Below are 21,528 nucleotides of genomic sequence, written 5' to 3' on the forward strand. Positions count from 1 at the left end.
CAATTGTCGAATGTCATGAAATACGCCTAAAGTGTAAAACCTGAAAAAATGCTCCAAAATTCTGTGCTTTATTCCAAACATTCTGCCACAAAACCGATGATGGCTAATAAACTCGTTCTACGTGTCTAGACACCTACAAAAATTTTTAATCGTTCAAGGCACGAAAACATGTTGTTTCTGTATATACTAATTATAAAAATTAAATCTTAAATGTTTTCCGACCAGCAATAATTCTTTCAAACTCCCTTTAAGAGTAAAGTTACTATTTCTTGGATTTAGAATCGAAAAGTTTATCAAACTTTCAAGGTGTCTTAGAGAATCTAAAAAATGATAACTATACGTAATTCGACCAAAGCGTGGACACAATAATAGATTGTGTATCGAGGAGGCACAGTAGTTCACTTATGTAAAGTAAGTAAGTTTATAACATGAGTCGTAGGAGAGCAGACATACTAGTCGAAGCCAGGTATGCTTGTGCGAGCCGAAGACGAATATTGCAAATACGCGAGGCAAACGCACGAAAACGCAAAAGCACGAAATTAACTGTTAGGATTTAAAAGTGGTCTGTTCAGAAATTTTCCACGCTTTTGTTGAATAAAAAATCTTGGTCTTTAAACACTTAGAAGTAGATTGTTTACCATCCTGGCTCTTGTGCCGAAATGATCGAAATAAAAAGTAGCATTTTTGCTACTCACGACAGATTTTATAATTGAGGTGTTTCTTCAAGACTTTCGACAGTTATTGTTAAGAACAGATTTTTCATGAAAATGTAAGACAGTTGTTTTAACCTTTAGCTGGCACCCTTATCTGGCATAACAATGCTGACACCTTGGGGTCGATTAAAATAAAAAATTGCTGTTGCGACCTTTTTATCTTCTAAAAGACACTTGAGTGAATGGTCTAAAAAAAATCAAGTCAAAATATTAAATTGCTTCGTTACAGCAAGCGATTTTTGGCTGGGGTCTTCAACGACCCCAATGTGCCAGCAATGTTATACCAGATAAAAGTCAAGTGTTTCTGATCTCCCATTATACCCACGAAAAAATTCGGAAAAAACAAAAATATGAGAGTTAGGTCCTAGTCGATCATTAAAAATCGGTGTAATGTGGCAGAGAAAAGACAATTCCGAAAGCGCAAGGAGATACATTTTTCTCTACACAGTATCGCTATTTTCAAAAAAAACTTCATATTGCCATGTGTTCCGTTTACACAAAATCGATGAAAGTGATGATAAACTTGTTTTCTTCTCTGTCATTCTCTTTTCTAAATTCAGCTTGCATGGTGTCATGTCAATGACCATTTTTATTATTACGGCTTTTCTATATATATTTTTCATGACGCGTGGCTTAATTTTAAACACGTGATGTGCTGACTGGCAAACCGACTATGCAGACACACATTATTATATAATATATGAAAATTGAGCTGAACGTGATAAAAGATATATATTAGGGGAGCTGTAATACTGCAAATTATTATTGACGTTACTCGATGCCGATTTAATTTTGAAGAAAAAAAGAAAAAAACGAGTTCATTTTCATTGTCATAGATCTTGTGTAGGCGGCACAAATGTAAAATTGAGGTAATTTTGGAAATAGCGATACTCTCGATAAGAAAAATGTATCTAGTTGTGTTTTTAGAGTTGCCATTTCATTGACACATTGAAACGGCTTTTAATGATCATCAAAGTGTAAACGAAACCGCAAGATAATGAGAATAAGCGAGCTACTTCTTTTTCTATTAAGTATTGCCCTTCTTCGTATGATAAGATTCTGACGTTAATGTCGGTCTGACCTTATTCCACTTTTTAGCCTTTTTCCTTCATTTAATTCATTAAAATTCATTCGTGTCATCGAAATCGTACCCTTACGCAATCCGACGCACACAGCAGCATAGATTTCACTAAATATCGTTTGCAAACATCATTCTCGTTTCACTATAAAGATACAGATAAGTGTAGTGTAATATTATCAAGTTACCATGTCTCTATGGCTTGTCAAAAAATAGGATACTACCATTATGTACATAATGATAATGATGCTAATAGAGCTTTGTCTATATGAATACGTAACAATAATGATAAAAACTGTACTGCATGCAGTGTGATTTAAAGTACATATGTGTATACAGATATATATGTATGCGTAATTTAATTGGTGGAGAAATGTATTGTACAACGTGACAAAAGAAATATGAATTAGCTACGAATTAAATTAGCGACAAATCTTTCCTTTCGTTTTTTTTCTCTTTTCTTTGCTAGTTACACTTGATTCAGTTATAAAATTAGATTAGGTATTGAAATAGTTTTAGGAATGTATGCATATTTGCTAATATCTTCCTTAAACGTTCTTAACGTATAACTATAACGCTTACGCTATGCTATCGTATCTTATCATGTCGTTCAAAGCATTAAAATTTAATCCTAATAGTCAAGTAGTAGTGTAGTAATAGTAATTTGATGAAAAAAAAAATAATTAAACTGACAATTCTACGTCTACGTTATGTGTCGATATTCACAACATACACGTGTGTAATTTGATACATGTATAAGTATAATTACTACAGCAATAACATATAGTAAATCGGTGTTAGAAAAATACGAATGTGATTATTCGCGTTATTATATCATTAAAATAGTGCGTTAAGAATTACTCCAAAACTTATCCAAAGTACACGTAATCAAGAGTTCTAGTTATTAAATTTCCGCCAGAATATTGGGAGTTTTATTTTCATTCTTATACCTTACTTCCCTTTTCTAGCCCCTTGGCGTTTCTGTTCTGCTTTCGAATTTCGCGCTCACGTTGATACATCGATGAGAACAGTAACATCACAATGATAGAAATGAAACCTACCATTCTGAGGATTAGCCTATAATTGGTAAATATATTTATGTAGTAGATATAATATTATAAAAAGTGGTAAAAAATACAATCTTTTTTTTGAAAAAATTCTTTTTCTTAGTTTCATTCGTTTTTTTTTTTTTTTTTTTTTTCAACCACAAACGATCTACATGCTAGCCATTCGCCTTCTTTCTTAACTTTTCTCAATGTGCCGTTGCGCAGTTTCCGTTGGTTGATTTCTTTACTAAATTCCTATGGAATTTTAAATTGAGAAAAAAATCGTGCGGTTTAAGTATTATAATCGTAACTGACGACTCGCTCCTTTCTCCGATTAATTTTCCATTATACACAATCACGGTGTCGAAAATAATGCAAATATCTACTTATGCACGATAAAAAGACGTACTAGAAATTTATTTCGTTCATAGTTGAAAAGACCCGATTGATCAGCGATAAACTAAATCCGTTCATCAATACTGGACCACTAATAGTCATAATAATTACGATAGGACCGCTTGAAGAAAAAAAATCAATAAGTGTGTCTGAAAATCTCAGAAATTGTAGATATTTGTAGGTTTATCTACATGTCTACGAATGCGATAACCACTACGCGTATAACGAGGCATTTGTTATTTTTTCTTCTCTTTTCACTCGGTTTTCTTTGACTCGTTTTATTTTGTTTTTTCTTTTTTTTTTTCAATGTAATCCATCTGTATCTAATCGCAGGATGGGAGTCTAAGGTACGGTGAGAGTGAGATGTGCCGCGATTGAAATACTTGAGAAAATACCAATGATATCACAATGAAAATAACATCAAAAGACTCAGTAGATTTATGCGCCAAGTATCAAGTATAACATTTTAAATCTACACGTCTATGGTGTGTAACGATGGAATTAAAGCCATCCGATGTTTCCACACATGAATATGATTTCATTTTTAAAAAAGACAAAAAATAAAAAAAGGTATAACAAGTGTATATACCTATAATAATACACACGATCGAAAAATGTTACAAATTATATACATAATATTATAATATTATAAACATGATTACAAATAATAATTCAGTCACAATAAATGACCTGCGCGATTAAACAATAATAGGTATACGTTTACAGGACTTAGGTGTCTACACCGTAAGTGAAAATCAGAGAAATGCCAGTGTTTCAATGTCCGATCGAAGCCCTCGCTACTGGTGTGTGTCTTCTCGTTATCTTCTCGAGATGTCTAGTTTCATTCCCACTGAATTTGTTTGTTTTTCGTTCTGGTAATTTTCGTTTAGTCAATTATTAAATGGTTTTCTCTGTACTTTAAGATACGGTGTTATGTATACGCACATATAAAACCGCCACTGCAATTCTCAGCTGCGCTATGATTTGTCAATATTATTAAGAAGGGATTCACAGGTTCGCTTTCGCTTCGTTAGGTATCGCGGTGATGGCTCTAAATATCGGGGGATGGGAAAAACAGGAACAGATCACATTATGCTGTTCAAATAGGCTATGACCATAAGTATGATAGTATATAGTAGATCGAAAAAAGAAAACAAAAACTTGACTCACATCACACTAGCCCCAGAAATAAGCTAGGGAGCTTACGGAAAGGAAAAAAGAAACAGCAAGGACGCTTCGATAAAAGTAAATCACGAAAAAGTCAGGACTTAGAATATAATGTTAAAATTAATCACCCTATGTGTATAACACGTAATAAAAGATGAAAGCCTTGGTCAACACACGAACACACACAAACACACAAAATTCTATTATACTGCGAATTCTCACTTTCGCTTCGTGTTATCTTACCATCGCTATTACAATACACACGTGTGTGAATATACATATTACGAGATGAGAAAGAGAACGGCCCAGTGAAAAAAAATTCCAAAAATTCATTGACATCTTAAACCTGTACAATTACTATTTGAGACATTGGTAATAATAATAATAGTAATAATGATAACAACAATACTAGCGTAAGGCTGACTTGTTTCTTTTCCTCCCGATCGTATGGGACCGAAATCATAAAGTACTAAACGACAGCAACGTGTAACAAGTCCAGTAAACGTCCCACTAAACACCTTGAAGCAAGGATATGATACAACGCGACACTTACGTCATACCAACGGCCAGATGCATCGTCTTGGTGGCAATGAAGATCTCTGTCTGCTGTTGCGAGATGGGCCGATGTTTGATTTTATTTCATCCATTTATCTTTATTTCCATTGATTTTTCTGTTCATTACTATCCTTATTTTTTTATTAATTTTTTTTTTCTACTAGAAAGCGAACTTGGCGGTCGGCAATCATCCAAGACTGGCCCACTGCACGAAGTCTAGTACTTCACGGACAGGGACATCTCGTGCCAATGCTTTCACTCGAAGATTTCTATCTTCCGTAAGTAATACTACCTCGCGTCGTAGCCTACGAGGTTGGCCTTCTGCTGAAAAAGTTATTTTTTTTTTGTTTATTTAAAAAAAATTAGAAGAACAAAGAACTGGATAAAAATTGTACAACTTCCTAGATACAGAATGCACATGTGCTTTTTGAAATCACACGTGAGTGGGAGAAAAAAAAAATAGTAATTACAAAATACGTAATTTAAGAATTGAAATTTCTGTGTCGCCACGATCGCTAAGCGGAGTGCCTTTGGTAAATTCTTCGTGAAATAGTATATTGTGTAACAAGGAGGCAAACTCGGTATTTTTTGGCCCAGCGTAAGTTTGCAATATCAGTTGTAGGTGTGTGTGCATACGAACCGAAGGCGAGTATTACAAAAACGTGAGGCAAAAGACCATTACCTCCTTGTTGCACACGATTCTTTACATAAGAAGAGTGCCTGTGTTACGCGTTTTTTCACGAAGCACGAAATTGGGGTTAGGGTCGTGTAATGTCAGATTGATTCGTGACTGCGCATGCGCGCAATACAGAAAATACCACTTTCAACTCCGAGGACTTACAGGCGCATGCGCATTCGCAGACTCACTCGACCGTCATAGAAACGCATACTTTCTGTAATGAAAACATAGATGGAAAAACGCGCAAGACATCCTCGCGTTATATAAATGTATTCTACAACTTGGGAACGTGTTTCGTTACTTGAATATAAGTTTCCCTATCTGAAAAGTGACCGTAGAAACATGGAATCTGAAATTTATTGTCTTTTCCAAGTATTCCAGAACCAAATTTGAATGTTTTTCATGATTATTTTACAATAACAATATGAATATATGGGGATTTTCTTGCGGTTTCCGCTAGCGTCAAATGATGAGCGTTCACAAATTTGTTGCCACTTCAATACATACCGATGGACTTGGAATTTTCACGTTACTTTTAAAAATTTTACAAAATCACAGAAAATTGGATGCAGAATTTCAAAAATTTGAGTACCATGCAAACGGGGTATCATTGGGTTTTTCGGGACCCTCTGAAACACGATAAAAAATTGTAGAGAATTTCAGGAGTCATTGCAAAGAGATCGCAACACCCTGTCAGATGTGGTGTTTGTAGTTCTTAAAATCTTTGAGACTTTGCCTATAAATTTTTCAATACTATTTTCAGATTTTTCGAAGCATCCCGAAAGTTCTAAAACAATAAATTAAATCGTAATAGTAGTTAATAAAACATAACTTTTTTAAACCGGCTCAAAAATTAACGAAGAATGACAGCAAAAAAGAAAAAAATGACAAGCTCGTTGTATGTACTTTAAGGTACTACTATACCGTTGACGTTAACACAATAAAACCGCAGCGAATTCGCCATATTGTACTGAAATACTTCGATGTTACAACATTCCAAAGATTTATATTTGTCATTTAGATGTTATTTGAAAATGAACAAAAGTTAGGAACATTCAACTTACCTAACAATACTGGCTTACACACATGGCTAACTCATTGTCATATCATATTGTACTTTTATGTAAAGTTTTCCTCGTTATGGATGAAATTTCCTGACAATCCCAGAGTTCTCGGAATTCTAGGTCTTAATTTAATTGTTAGGTTGTCTAGGTCGTTAATTTAGTGGTTTTCAAGTAAAGAATAAAAGACCATGGTAAAATTTGATCCACGACAAGAGTCATTTAGAAAACCCGACCAGTCTCCTTTCCCTGATGATTTTTCAATTCATTTTCTGTGTCAATGCTCCTGACGTAGGAATTAATGATAAATAATTTCAAATTTTTTTCGAGAATTGCTTTGTGAGATATGATTTTTTCGAAATCTTAACTTGGGGAATATGTTTATTTTTCAGGTTTTTTAGTTCGTTACCCAGAAGTCACATGGAAAAATCGAAAATGTCTTGTACAAAACCGGTCAAGTTGTGAACCTCATTCAATTTTTTTTTTCAATCTTTTTCTGACACCGAGAGTACACAATTTTTCCGTACTGCAAAAAAACTGTGTAGTTGCAGAATCCCCATTCCGATTTTGCGTAAATTTTGACACAAAATTCTGCATACATTTTTTCCTTTTCCGAAACCTTAGTGTAGATGGATGGACATTGAGTTTGGGAACAATGACCATTTATATTTTGTACTACCGTGATGAAATTTTCAGGAATTCTCAGGAAAAATCCTTTATAAGAATACAAGGATTACCTGGTTTTATGAAAGTTCATCTGAGATCGGACAATTAGTACTTCCGGTGTCGAAGAGAAAAAAAGTTCTGAAGACGGTTTACGACTCGATAGGTTTGGTAGAAAATATTTTTCCATGCTCCGCCTTAATTTCAAATTTGAATTGCTTAAAAAACAATTAGTTTTTGAAAGTGAGGAAGAACCTGAAGAAATTTGTCAGTATAGCCTAAATTTCAAGCGTTCGCACAAAGAAACAATTCAAAAATCAAAATGGATGAGGGTTAGAGACTCGTTGAAGTTTTTCGAAATGCCCGACTGACTATAGATCATGATTTCATATCTTCGTAAATTTCTCCAACACTCCGCTTTAGCGGGTTTCGAAAAACCGAATTGACTCGACCAACTCCTATGAATTAGAAAAATCCGGCACAAAATTCACTAACCACTAATAATTTTTAATTTTTAAACTATCTCCCTTCTGAGTTTGGAAACTGATAAACATAACTCTCGCAATCTGCGATGCGATTGAGCCTGATATGAGAAATTGGAGGTGCTTTAACCACCTAATGTAAGTAATTTTTTACAACTTACCAACGCTGGTATACTCCTTGCTGCTAGTTCGACATAAGCTTAAACAGGTTGCCAGAATTCTGTCGTCGTTCCTTGTTAAACCGCCCTGAAACAAATAAAGCAATGCCTGACTTTTAGGTACCATGAACGGTGACTTTTGACGTGAGAGAGTGAGCATGAAATGTAAAACTGGCGGCGCATAAGCAATGTCGCTCAGATAATATCACACGAAACGGTGAGTTAGAATCGAATAATTTCACGTCGGAGATTCTAATTTCCAATAATTTCAACGTCGTTTAGCCTGTCAATTAAACTATAATTGATATTAAATATAGACCAAGTTCAGTCTGATGCTACCGGACTAGACCTCAAATGTCGTCATAGACTCCAATGCTCAAATCAAATGTCGTTGGATAAATTTTTCAAACCAAGTCTACGTTGAATAATTAGTTGAAGTTTTGGCAATCACTCTTATATTAATTTTTGGTATAATAATGCCCTCGATCCTAATATCCTTTTCAGCTTCAACAGAGTATTTTACAAGAAAAAACTTACTGTTGCATTTACTGATTTGGGGACTGGCGCGCTTTTGTTGTTTACGTTACTGTCATTTTTGTAACTACAATTTTTCGCCGTGGTGAATTGAACTGTCGATCTAGTAACTCCAAGCATTTTTACAGAAACTTTGATAGGAAACTTTAGGAACATCAACAAAAAACTGCACTACTCTCTCATTTCGCCGGAATAGTGAACACGGCAGTAATTTTTCCACTTTTACCAAATGGAAAAAGTTTTCAGAATATGTTGACTATATTCTAAACAACAGACAAATAACTTTGTGACCTGCCATGGCAATATTCTATCGAATATTAAAAATAATCACAAATTATAATTAAATGTCTTGAATTCTTGTAATATGGATCAATTGAAATTACTTGAATTGCCAACCAAGTTTTTGAAAAATTGCGGCAAATATTTCAGATGAGATTTATACATGCCGATATCAGTTGAAAGCGTTCAATCTTTATCGTACTGAATTCAGAAAAATGACCTACAATTCAGTTTAAATTAATCTAATCTGTCAAAAATGATGCGACAGTTAAATTAAAGTTTGAATATTTACCCATCGTTTCTCAATAAGTACACAGATACAAATACTTTCATTGTCTTGTCGTAAATATTGAGTTTTTCTTCAGAATATAATTCGTTGCAAATAAATTTCGTTCGAATACATTCTGTTTTGTACAATGAAGTAAAGCTAACTATTGAAATGAAACCCGATTACGCAACGCAAAATTAGAATTGATAAAACCGCTAATCAATTTGCTGAAAAATAGTAATTTATACATTACTGTCATTGCCAAAAAATGTTGATGTTCCGCTTCTGATCATTCTTCGTAGAGATCACCAATTGCTCTCATTCTAAATGACATAAATTGAACTCCCTGAGAAAACGTTGATTCCAAAAATATCCCGACGTAACTGACTCTTCATTTTCCTCATTTATCAAATTCGATTTATAATTAGGCGTCCATTAATTGTAAGAAATGTATTTGATAAGAGGTTCTGAGAATGATCGATTAAATTTAAGAAAATAGTCGGTTTTAGCCAAAAAGCTCATCGCTCGTTTGCATAAAGCATGATCGCAGAGTGCGTATTTACCTGATTTTTTTCCGATCACGAATTAATTTATATGAATAAGCCTTTATTGTTATATATATCAGCATTGCTCCCAGCATTTCAGAAAGAGACTTTGTATAAGTGGCATCGAGAAAAAAAACGAAGAAGACATGAGACAGGTAAAACACACCGTTGAATTGTATGCCAAAGGTCATTGCATAATGTAACCAAGAACTTTCCGCTGAGATATGTTTCATCCATTCATTCGTTTCAAAACATTAACAAATGTAATATGGTAAATAAATGTAAAACAAGCGGATTTGGGTTGACTGTGAGCCAGCATTTGAACTTCCAGTTATTTGTGCTCGAAACTAGTATATTTCGATACGAGAGGCCAAACGAGCGTTTTGCGCACTGCGAGTCTGACGGCAGCACGAAGTCGAGGTAGAGTCTCGAATTTTGAATCTGCCATTACGCATTTCGCGAATCCGACTTCAGATTCGTAATCAGCGACCCAAAGAACATGAATTTTTCAATTTTCATCAAACTCCGAATGTTTTAATTTTTTTCGAGCCTATTTACTACGTGAAATCTTTATTTTACAAATGTGACTTCAGATATGTGATCAGCGACCCCAAACACCTTCGGATGCCAATTTTCATGCAAATCCGTTCATCCGTTGCCAAGATAACACCATTTTTAATTTATTTTAGTGAATTTGATTTTTAAAAATTATTCAAAAACTACTAAAGCAATCACAGTCAAAATATAATCAGGTCTAAGTCTGAAAGAGGTGCGTCGATTAAGACCAAGTTCATCAAAATCTAACTACTCGTTCTCGAGATATCGTCGGACAAAAAATTGATCACGGACGTACATACATACATACACACACACAGACCTCCATTTTAAAATGGTTGGAGGTGATTCTCCGGACCTCAAAACGTGGAGATCTATTGAGAACTCAACTTTTCATTTTCGGGGTGATTACAATAACTTCCTATTTTCTCTAAAATCAGAGAAACGGGAAGTTAAAGAAAGACACGCACACCCACACATGCAAAAATGGTAAGAGGTGATTCTGTATTTTGTATCCTCGAGATCTCGTGAAAACTCCACTTTTTATTTTTGGGGTGACTATAATAACATCGAAGAAAAGGAATGACTATTGTCGACGTGGAAAGCTCAGGAGTATGGTTTGTTACAGTTCTCCAATAAGCATAACATAACCCATGAACGTTGAATTTAATATTTTTGGGTTAGATCGACGGACGGATTCACCATTTTCAACGCAACCAACCAGTCCATGAAACTGATCGTCTCAGAATCAGTGACTCCAAATTTACCGACGAAATCGTCTCTGAAGGTCTCGTGTGTGACATCCAAAGCGATGTCGACCATGGGCGCCTGCTGGGTCCAGTATGCGCACTAGCTAGAGATATAGGTATGTATCTATTATATATACCCACTGTCATGCACCACCATGAGAGGTACGAGCCAAGAACTGATTTTGCTACTCACAAGAAAAGCATCCCTGATTGATCTCTCTGATTTAATTTCTTTTGTAACATTTTATAGTAAACTAAAGATTAAGCGACACGTATTTATTTTTAACTGCCATTAAACACTTTAAGGTTGTAAAAACGACCCCTAAAGATGGGCACCCATCTGAGTTTTATCGGATAAGATTTAGAGGTTCCGCTTTCGAGGTTTTGTTTTGACATTGAAATAATAGGTAAAAAAATGCCTCACTTAACTCACCGATGATTTCGCGTGAAAATATAAACGAAACTGAAAAGTATTGAGATACATTTTTTGTAGGAAACAATATTTGGTACCAAAACGGTGTCTAAATATTTTTGTCAATTTTGCATATTTTAAGAACTGTCGTTACTTAAAACTGAAAAAATTGAAAATTCACAAATAACAGTATCGGATTCAGAGAAGATCAATTTTTTTAAAATGATAAAAACGATTAAGACGAGTCGTATTAAATTCAGAGAAAATGAAAGTTTTCTAAAATGTTAAAAACGATAAAAAATAATCGTATTTAATTCAGAGAAAATAAAATTTGTATCATTCCAACCACTTTTATTTTCTCTGAATTTAATACGATTATTTTCGATTTTTCGATTTTTTTTAGTTTTAAGTCACAATTATTCTCAAAATATGCAAACTTGAGTAAAATATCTGACGTCCTTTTTTATACTAAATATTGTTGCCTACAAAAAAGGTCTCTTGATATTTTTCATTTTCGTCTATATTTTCAAGTCAAATCGACGGTCAGTTACGTTAAGCATTTTTCTACGCGTTATTTCCATGTAAAAATGAAAACTCGAACGGGGGATCTCTAAATCTTATCCGATCGAATTCATGGCGGATGGCGATTTTGAGAATTTTTGAGAAGCAGCGAAGGCGCGATGGATAGCGCGTAAAATTGGGGGTGATAACTTACGGCCAATTACGCAGTGCGTAAAATTGAGTTTTTCGAAAGTGCGCATACGCAAAGAAAGCCCTAGTGTGTAAAATGGAGAACTTCGATTGTGTGCATGCTTCAACGGTTGTTTCTCCGCATTGTTCGGAAATAAAACATGTGGAAAATACACTTTTTCAATATTTTTCCCTCGCCAACAAACGCATATATTTAGTGAAACGTTGATATAAAAATCTTTTTACTGTGGCCTAAAACTGTACAAGCTTTTATTTTGATGATTTTAAGGATCTACATGTCATATTGTGCAACTTCTCTTTAGAAATGGAGAATAAACGTAAACGTGTAGATATGTAGATAGAAGAGGCAAATCCTGGATTGGAGACTGAAGATACGATGGACCAATCTTTTGTTTGCAAAAAAAAAGTCCCCTCCGATTTTTTCACTGACGTGGGATCATGTCACGTAATCGATATGCGGGAATTCCAAGCAAGGTTAGTGCGGCCGAATAAATATACAGTGAATATTACCTGATCGACGTCTTCCTCGACGGTAAAGGTGCTCGACGTTAGGACCGTTCCCCTCGTTGTAAGACAACGCACTGCTGGATTTTTGCTGCGAGCAAAGGCCAGGGCCACCCTCGATCTCTCGGCAACCCTGGCGACGTGCTCAGGGTTCAGGGCAGCTCTCGAAGCCGGCGGGCAATCGCGAGCGTCTCCTCCGCGAGCAAGACCCTCCAGCTCGTTGAGAACTAGAGTAACAAAAAGTTAGAGAGGTTGAATAAGGGGTTTTTCAAGTCTCAACAATTATTTTTCATCAATTAGAGTATTTAGCATCAATGGTAAAAATATTAACTTTTTCCGAGGCACATTTCGACTATCTTTAAATCAAACAAACCTCATTTCTCAAAAATTGCTATAGGTGCAGCTAACAAAGCGGAGGAAGGCGCGGTACATGGCCCAGGAATAGACAATTCAATGTAACTTAAACAATAAATTTCGTATCTGCATACAAATCGTACTCAAAACTTTAAACCCGTTTTTCTCGAAACCATGTTTCGAATTCGGTGATGACTGTAACTCGAGAACGGCTTTACCGATCGGTTTGAAATTTGTCTCACTTGTTCTATACATAGTTGTCCTCCGGATGAACGAAGGATTTTTTTTGGACAATTTTTTTTTTTTTTTATAACCACAAATGTGAATGAAATTTTGGTCAAAAGAACACTTTTGACTGTCAACGTCCGCCATTTTGTGAAAAATTGAAATTTTTCAAAACCCTTCGCTCATCCGGAGCATTATATCACTAACTAAAGATCCCCCCTCTTTTGTTGGTTTCAGATGATCCATTGCAGCGCAAGAGTGATCACCGCAACATCCTTTTTTTTTGCAGACGCCTCACCCATTGCTCCTATCGGCTTATTTTTTAATATTTTTCTTTGAAAAAATTGTAATGTGTACTTTAAATATATATAATTCATATGGAAAAAATGTTGTTATAAATTATTTTGTCGTTTGGGCAAAACAAAATTTGGAAAGAAGCCTTTTTTTGGACGTTCCAACTGCCCCCCCCCCCCCCAGCCCCACGCCCCCCTTAAAATAGTCAATGTCTTCGCAATTTCATTTAATTTTGCCCAATTTCAATAACTTGACATTTCAATGAATATTCATCGTTCTTACTTGAAGGGAATAAGCACATTGTGGTGTATATACGTATAATTGCATAAGCGAAAGTCATACTAGAACGTTTTGAGTTCAATAGAAGCAAAATGTCTTGAAAAATGTGAGCTAATTTTAGTACTTGAGTCATTTGCGGAATTTTACATGTCTAATCAAGTTAATAAAAAATGAAGTTTAGTTTAAAAATATAATTTTTTTGTACGTAAATTTTTCCTATCGATGTACGTACCGACTAAAAGATTCGAAATTCTAGGAACCGTACCAAAAGTACCTAATGTTTTCTGGGTTTTTATAGTTTGCGCGATATCCCCTGACATTTCCAAATTTCTCACAAATTCTCTGACGCTACGCACCCTTTCAGACAATTTTCGATGCTTGGTATGTCACTGCTATGGAGTTTATTATTTTCATTACGATTGGTTACGGATTCCAAACTTCGCGAAATTAAAAAAGTTATGAGCAGATACGTTGAGTCTCGTTAATACAACGTTGCAGTCAAACATTTTTTCCATATTCATCGAGAATATTAGTCAACTGCTAGTTTTTCATGCAGTGGAATAGAAACGGATTCTTCTTGATACACTTGTATCAATTTCCAATCACTGCGGGGAACAATCTGAAGCTTCAGACGTCGTTATCTGAGCGAAACCACCCTACTGATAACGGTGACCACGATTTCATAATAACCGTTAATGTGATTAACGGCTTGAAATTTATAAAAGAATTTCACATGATTATAGAGTAGTCTTCTATGGAACGAATATTCGATGGAAGACGCCATTCAAATTAAAAAAATATGAATTTCAAATTCAAAAATTCGAACTCTGTTAAATTTACATAAATTGAAAATCGACTCCACAAAAGACTAGAGAATACCTTCATAAACGTCTTTGGTTTACGCATTTTCGTTAATTCGTTGGGCGAAAATCGTTGGTCACCGTTTTCAATACTGCTTTTTGCGAACCATACCTTTAATTTTTGTGTTACTATTTCAATTTTCAATTTTTTACTTCAAATTAATGTTGGATGTGCGTAATTTGAAACACTGTTTCTTCAAATTTTAACTCTCACTACCCCTTAATTTATATGATTTTGAAAACCGAGCAGGTTTTCCAATGCTTTTGGGCTGGGAACTCGCCCAATTGTCTGGTGTGGTAAAATCGGAGCGTGAATTTGATGAGAGTTGGATGACGATCGTGGTCAGGGTCTGTGTTGGTCAGATTCCTTCCGGTTGTCTAGGATTCAGACCTCCTTGGAACGGGCATAGCCCCTGACTGTGGCAGTTCAAATAGGCCGTTGGGCGAGATTCAAGAAAAGTAGGTATTTGCTCAAAATCCGTTCCTCTTTGTTTGGGAAGCAGACAGGCGTTCCCTGTCCACTAACATGCCTGAATGCCGTTCGGCATCGAAAGGGAATGAAAATGGCGGTGTTGATGTAAATAACAAATAGGAGAGAGTAAACAGCAGGCTCTAGGGCGTCAAGAGAAACGAGGAAGGGAGATAGACCGCGGGCTCACCGGCAGCGAGTGAGAGTGCGAGAGTTTAAGAGTGAAAGAGGTGAGAGGCGAGGCGACTCCTTGGTGCTGTTTAAACAGTCGTGGGTCTCGATTGTTAGACCCTAACCTAGAACAAGCGTTACCACCTAGGATTGTCTAGCGAGAGCGTTGAGAGAATCCATTGCTCGTTCGTCAAGGCGCAAGTTCATTGCCAGATGTGAAACAAGATGAATAGACCGAACTCTTTCCAACTCCGTTACGCATGTGACAAGCTTGTCTTCTGCGCACAAGGTTCCCAATTCATCTAGTTAAGAGTGCGCACTCGATGTTGTATTAACTCAAGCTGTGACACTCTGACTGAAGATACACGTCCATTATGGACTTTACTCTCATCCGTGTTGTTTTGATACATGGCAAGGGAGAGAAAAAAAACTTTTCTCTTTCAGAATGGGCAAATGGCGTTTGCTTGTATCATTAAAACCCATGGTGATCAAATGAGTCGGAGTCCTTGGAAGCCCCTCCACATGTTCCCGTCTGACTGTGGGGAAATTGAATCTTCGAGAGCCCCAGTTGCACGGGCGGCTTAGGAACGATATCCAAGTCCATTACGTCCAAGTACAAACGCGATTCGTCAGTTGTCAGATGCGGGAGTACGTGTATAACCAAGTTCGTGAAACGTGTGTAAACCCTAAGAGGATTTATCAGACCGACTCAAGTTTCGCGGTGATCCGTTATTCCCAGACCCCGGGAGGCTACAGGACGGCGAAATTATTTACGACCCGAAATAAGATTCGTTAGACTTTCATCCCATAAACCTTTCATCGATTTCGCCAAATCCACTAACACCTGGCACCCTCATAAAGTTTCACGGCTTTTTAACGGCGCACGTCTATCTTAGCGAATAACTTAACAAATGGTCCAGTATCTCCGAGTTATTATAAATCGGTTAATACACACGTAAACCGTTTGCAGTCTTGTTGTGGAACATTTTTATAGAACAGACCAGAAAATGATTTCTAGCAATAATGAAAGAAATCGTCTGGCTTATTTCTTCTCTTCGAACGTGTTACCACAGAGTAAAGCTTTGATCACTATTCTGAAAAATTCAGATTCGTCACGAATCATGAATGAATTATTGTGAAGCCGTACCTTTGGTGCGAGTTCATACGGTTGAAATATTGTAATTATATGTAAAATTAAGTAAGATCCTGAGTGTTTTCATTCGATTATTGCCGAACCGTTTCATTTGCCGACAGCGCGTACTTGCAGTCTTGTTACCAATCTTTTTGCACCGAACTGATGCCAACATGACCAGCTATGCATAAAATTTACTCGAAACTGAAGATTGAAATAAGAAAAAAAGGTTCCGCGATGAGTTTGAAATTAATAATGTTAGACGACTGTTATCAATGCTGACTCATACTATACCAACCAGTCTTCGCTTTGCCATTTATTGGACGTCAAGAATAATTCAGCCACATAATACGCATAAATAATTGTGATATTCCAATTTGCTAATAAGTTCTTCCATGCGTGGTACATTCATTATGTGTCAACTAGACACGATAGACTTTCTCAGGAGCATTGAACTACACTATAAAATGTGTAACTAATACCATGAATTTTTTGTTAATTTTCTGAGTTATCTTGAAAACAATTGTCCAATCAATTTTTAAGGTCTTAAATCTAAAAATTTCTCCTTTGAACTACATATCATAACCCAAACATGGTAGAAAAATAATAAGAATCGATCAGTTTCCTTCAAGACTCTCTGTAACATAATATAGAAGTAGAATTTTCACTAAGAAATTTGTTCAGTTTTCATCAGGGAATATAATTCTGACGATATGATTGCAATGTGGATTGGAGGCACAAAGTTTCATGAGATCAACCAATGAACAAATCAGTCTACATCATTTGATAAGCGACTGGAATCACTTCACATTTGCATCTGGTATCATCATTGGTGAAGGGCTACCGAGATCCTGTATTTCTTTGAAAGTTGTCTTCATTTCGGTGTGGTTGAAAGAGTTTTATGACACCCTGTAGACGCATGTTCCTCCGAACCTCCCATGTGGCAAGGAGAGGGTAACATGTAGAGGACGATAGAGGCATGGAACGAAAAAGTCTGGATCTCGACCTGGACACGTTCGGGCGCCGCTATATTTCACCAGGCAATCCGACCTCATCCTCGTCGGCAAGGCGAGTGCCGCGCACCGCCCACGCCCGAGTCTGAACCAGCCTGATCGCGCATAAACCGGCATGCATTCATGTATGAACCGTGAGAGCGTAACTGTGAACACTGAACTCTACCCGCACCCGTTGCCAGACACGCCACGCGGGTAAAAGGGCGATCCTTGATTCTACATAAAAATACACTCTAGATTTTCGGACCGGCGGAATCGACTGATGAATAAAATACGCCGTGAAAGAGAAGAAAAAAGAACCGTACATTTAGATTAGCACATGATTGAGATCTGAGCTCGGGCATGTTCAGCCACGTTGTAATCGTTCTTTTGTACACGTCACTTTTCAGATAGATGAAAAATTCAAGTGGCGTGAACAGTTTCATGGTTTCTAAATTTCGTTACGGTCAACTGATCATCGGCAATTAAAGATAGTATCGTAAAAATTAGAAACAAATGATTATTTCTAAAGAAACTCGCTTGATTCCTGCAAAGTTAGCGAGATGATTTCGATTGTCAAAGTTCTCAAGTAACGAAAAGGTGATGACAATTTTACGTACTTGAGTAGACTTTTTTTCTTCTTGTAATATGTTTAAACGTTCACAGAAGTACTTTGAAATTCAGCTTTATTAGGAATCACTCCATCGACGTCTATGGATACAGATTTTCTTTTCTAAAGCATAGAAGGTCTTAACAGTTTATATTAGATCGATTGATTCGAAATCTCACAACGATCAAGTCATGGATTTCTGGTTGGAAAACGGTACTTCATTCGTTTCTGCACGACTACATCACCACCGGCCGACGATCAAGAACTTGAAGAGAATTTGAAGGTGCCACAACTTAATTTACACCACTGATTTCGATTCGTTACTTGGACAATTGAGTTGCTCATAAGTTAATTGCAGCCTGGTTGTACCTGTATTCTTCTGATCAAAAAGCTCTACTTGTACCGCGTCTTTTAATCTCAAACGGAAGTCTTTATATTAATTTCGAATCTTGTGTTTCCTTAGACGGGCTTATTCCTAAAATTTGATACGAAGCTTGATGGACGCTCACTGGTATTCTTCACCGTTTTCTTGAGCTAAATCGTTGACCTTGATTTCGAGGTGGGCAGCGGCCTCAGTGGTTCGTGTATGGTCACGACGCGCCTTCGGCGGTGCGCCGTTGGACTCGAACACTTCGAACGCCAAAGGCCATGCATCAGTGCGTTGCCCTGACTCGCGCAAGAACCTACCCCGCGGGTTTTCCTGGTCTCTCTATAGCATGCAGCTGCAATGACTGACGGAAGAACATAGCTCGACGTAACGTCTTGGAAGACGATGGTGGTCATTATTTTATGCATCCCATTTGGGCTTGGAGTGCTAAAATTTAAATGTTTCATCACTCTGAGTGAAATGCCATTCGGGTTCGCTCTTTCGTTAGTAATCATCGGTCTATTTACAACAGCACTAGTTGAGAAAAACCGGCGCCTTTGTTTGTCGAGTAGCAAAACAAATTTTTAGAATTGATTTGGTTACATTAAAAAAAAAGTAATAAGGAATCAGAGAAAAGTTGAACTTGGCACGAGAATTTCCCGAGTTATCGAAAATATTACAATCTAATTTTTTACCCCGGAATAGGATTCTTTGAGGAAGAACGGTTGCCAGGGAATCTCAACTGCATTCGGTATGCATTAATCGGCCAGACTAACGGCTTACCCCTCTCTCCCTCTCTCTCACCCCAATTCCGATAGGAATATCAACTATCAAGTAAATCACACGATGAAATCGATAGAACGAAAAGCAGATGTGAAAGTGAAATAAAGTGTCGGCTAGATTGATTGCAAGTATTGCAAGGTTTGTTATCGCAAGGTTTTAGTAATTTGCGAGGATATCCACATTTATGAATTGCTGCGCTATAAAAAAAAAAAAATATTTATATATATGGGGTATTCTATGTCAACTCAACCAATGATTTTGCCTCAATATTTTTGATTCTCTTTAGAATTTTATGCACAATCCTCCAGCCTCAAAAAAACACCCCTGAATTTTTTTAGACTTTTATGTCCAATCGTGAATTTTCTATGATTATTCGAATCCGTTCGAGAAACGCCATTTTTTTTAAATCTCAAAAAATTCTCAAAAATCTTACTTTCCATGCCGATAATTTTGACATCCGTCCCATGATGAGACGATTTTTTTTATACTTGTTTTTGCATATTAAAGGTTTCGAAGAATCAAAACACCATGTTTCACCGTTCCGATAATTTTCAAAAAAATACAAAAAATACGGTACAGAATTTTTGGAAGTCTTTTTCTTTTGTAAAAAATTTTGCTAATTTTAAAAAAATTTCGGAACCTTAAAGCATGTTGCTTGGTTCGTTCAAAATATTTAAAGTGCAGAGAGAAAAAAAATTAGAACAACATTCTGCTATCATGAGACGGGTGTCGTAATGATCGGAATGGAAAGTCAGATATTTGAAAAGTTTTTGAGATTTTAAATAATTGCCGTTTTTGGATAGATTTAAATCACCATAAAAAATCCACGATTGGAGATAAAAATCTGAAAAAATTCAGGAGTGCTTTTGTGAGGCTGGAGAATTGTGTAAAATATTGTGAAGAGATTCAGAAATGGCGCGTGAAAATCATTGGTTGAGTTGACATGAAGTTTAATTATATACGTATGTCTAGGTATGTAATTGCAACGTGCCAAAGTGGTGATTAATTATTTTTACGCATCTCCGACGTGTAAAGGTCAATGCGCATCTTAAAGTGATAAAATCAAGGGCCGGACAAGCGTGGGCGGATTCAATTGTAGATCTACATCCAGCGTTAAAATCCGATAAAACGAAAGGAGAACTGCAGACGTGGTTCCACGCGATCGTTGGAATATTGAATAATCCCCGCATGTGCGGTTGAAAGTGAAAGTATGTATCAAGGTGCCTCAAAAAAGGAAACTTAATTATTAGGGTTCCGTACTTCAAAAGCAAAAAACGGAATCCTCGTAGAATTACTTCGTCGTCTGTCCGTTCGTCCGTCCGTCTGTCGAGACCCTTTTTCTCAAGAACAATTAGAGGTATCAAGTTGAGATTAATATCAAATACTAAGGTTCATGGTCCCTTGGATGTGTAAAAAAATCAAGCTTCTAAGTCAACGCAATCAAAAGATACGGCCATTTATGTCACATATTTTCATACTGGCAAACTCACTCATCAAAATTTATAGGGTACTTTCCGTTGACTTAAAATTCTTAAATTCGGAGAGAAGCAAGGTCTTACAGCTCAAGTAAAGAAAAAAATCCGAAAATAGTCAAGTTGTAGTTATATCACATAAAAAAAAAAAAATCAAATTTGTACGGAACCTTCAACACGCAAGTCCTATTCGCACTTTTCCGGTTTTTTTTCGATCGGCCACTCCATGAAACCATGGTTAATAACGTAATACTGAACTTGTTAAAAGTAAAACGCCGTGCAACGTTTCTTACAGGTTTCGTATCAACATTTTGTATTCACCGTCTGATTAACATGTAAGATATCCCAATTCGGACGAATGGATGGAGATTACCATTTCTCTATACAATGGACGGAACTTTATATGGTAGCGTTTGACAAGTCATTCGGTTTCCTACAAATCATGGCTTTGGAGATCATTTGAAGTTCTACGATCTTCGAGATATAGAAATATGAATATTCGCGATGAATACGTCGAAATCAGATAAAATGGAACGTTATATTAAATGTTCAGCTGAAGTATGAAACACTTGGAAAAAAGTCTCCTGGTAAAATGCTTCAGGGTGATGAGACCTTTTAATGGGATGAAGGCACTATCAATTTACCAACTTTGAACATTGGATATAAGTGACTTGCGAAAAATTAACACGCTGCAAGTTTAAAATTAGAAACCGTACGAATAATATTGCACATTCCTGATTTTTATTAAATTCAGTGGCGTTTTAAAGACTCCTATTATGAAAAGTTTTGCACTGGATTGTAAAAGTATTAAGGTGTAATTTTCCACCAGGTAATTTGGTACATTCATGAGATTCGAATTACTATGACTTTTAACAATTATTGTGTACTACATCACATTTCTTATAGTATACACTACATACTAAAGGAACCGAATCTCAGTATAGGAGCATTTTTTCAGCCAAGCC

The 21,528-nt window shown here is 36.3% G+C and overlaps 1 protein-coding gene across 4 annotated transcripts in view; it reads right to left on the reverse strand.

Moving 5' to 3' along the window:
- Positions 1–40: 40 nt before the first annotated feature.
- Positions 41–21,528, reverse strand: part of LOC124304540 (telomerase-binding protein EST1A-like) — a 255,119-nt gene continuing 233,631 nt past the window's right edge. For 3 of the 4 annotated variants that reach the window (XM_046762915.1, XM_046762916.1, XM_046762913.1), the window contains 3 exons: positions 12,562–12,782; positions 8,002–8,086; positions 41–5,279 (listed from right to left, as the gene is read on the reverse strand). In XM_046762915.1, coding sequence (XP_046618871.1) covers positions 5,143–5,279; positions 8,002–8,086; positions 12,562–12,782 — 443 coding nt within the window. In that variant the 3' untranslated portion in view covers positions 41–5,142. The remainder of the gene's footprint in view (positions 5,280–8,001; positions 8,087–12,561; positions 12,783–21,528) is intronic. The other variant, XM_046762914.1, reaches the window with a different exon arrangement.

The sequence above is a fragment of the Neodiprion virginianus genome, chromosome 5 (genome assembly GCF_021901495.1).
Source record: "Neodiprion virginianus isolate iyNeoVirg1 chromosome 5, iyNeoVirg1.1, whole genome shotgun sequence".
Taxonomy (NCBI): Eukaryota; Metazoa; Arthropoda; class Insecta; order Hymenoptera; family Diprionidae; genus Neodiprion; species Neodiprion virginianus.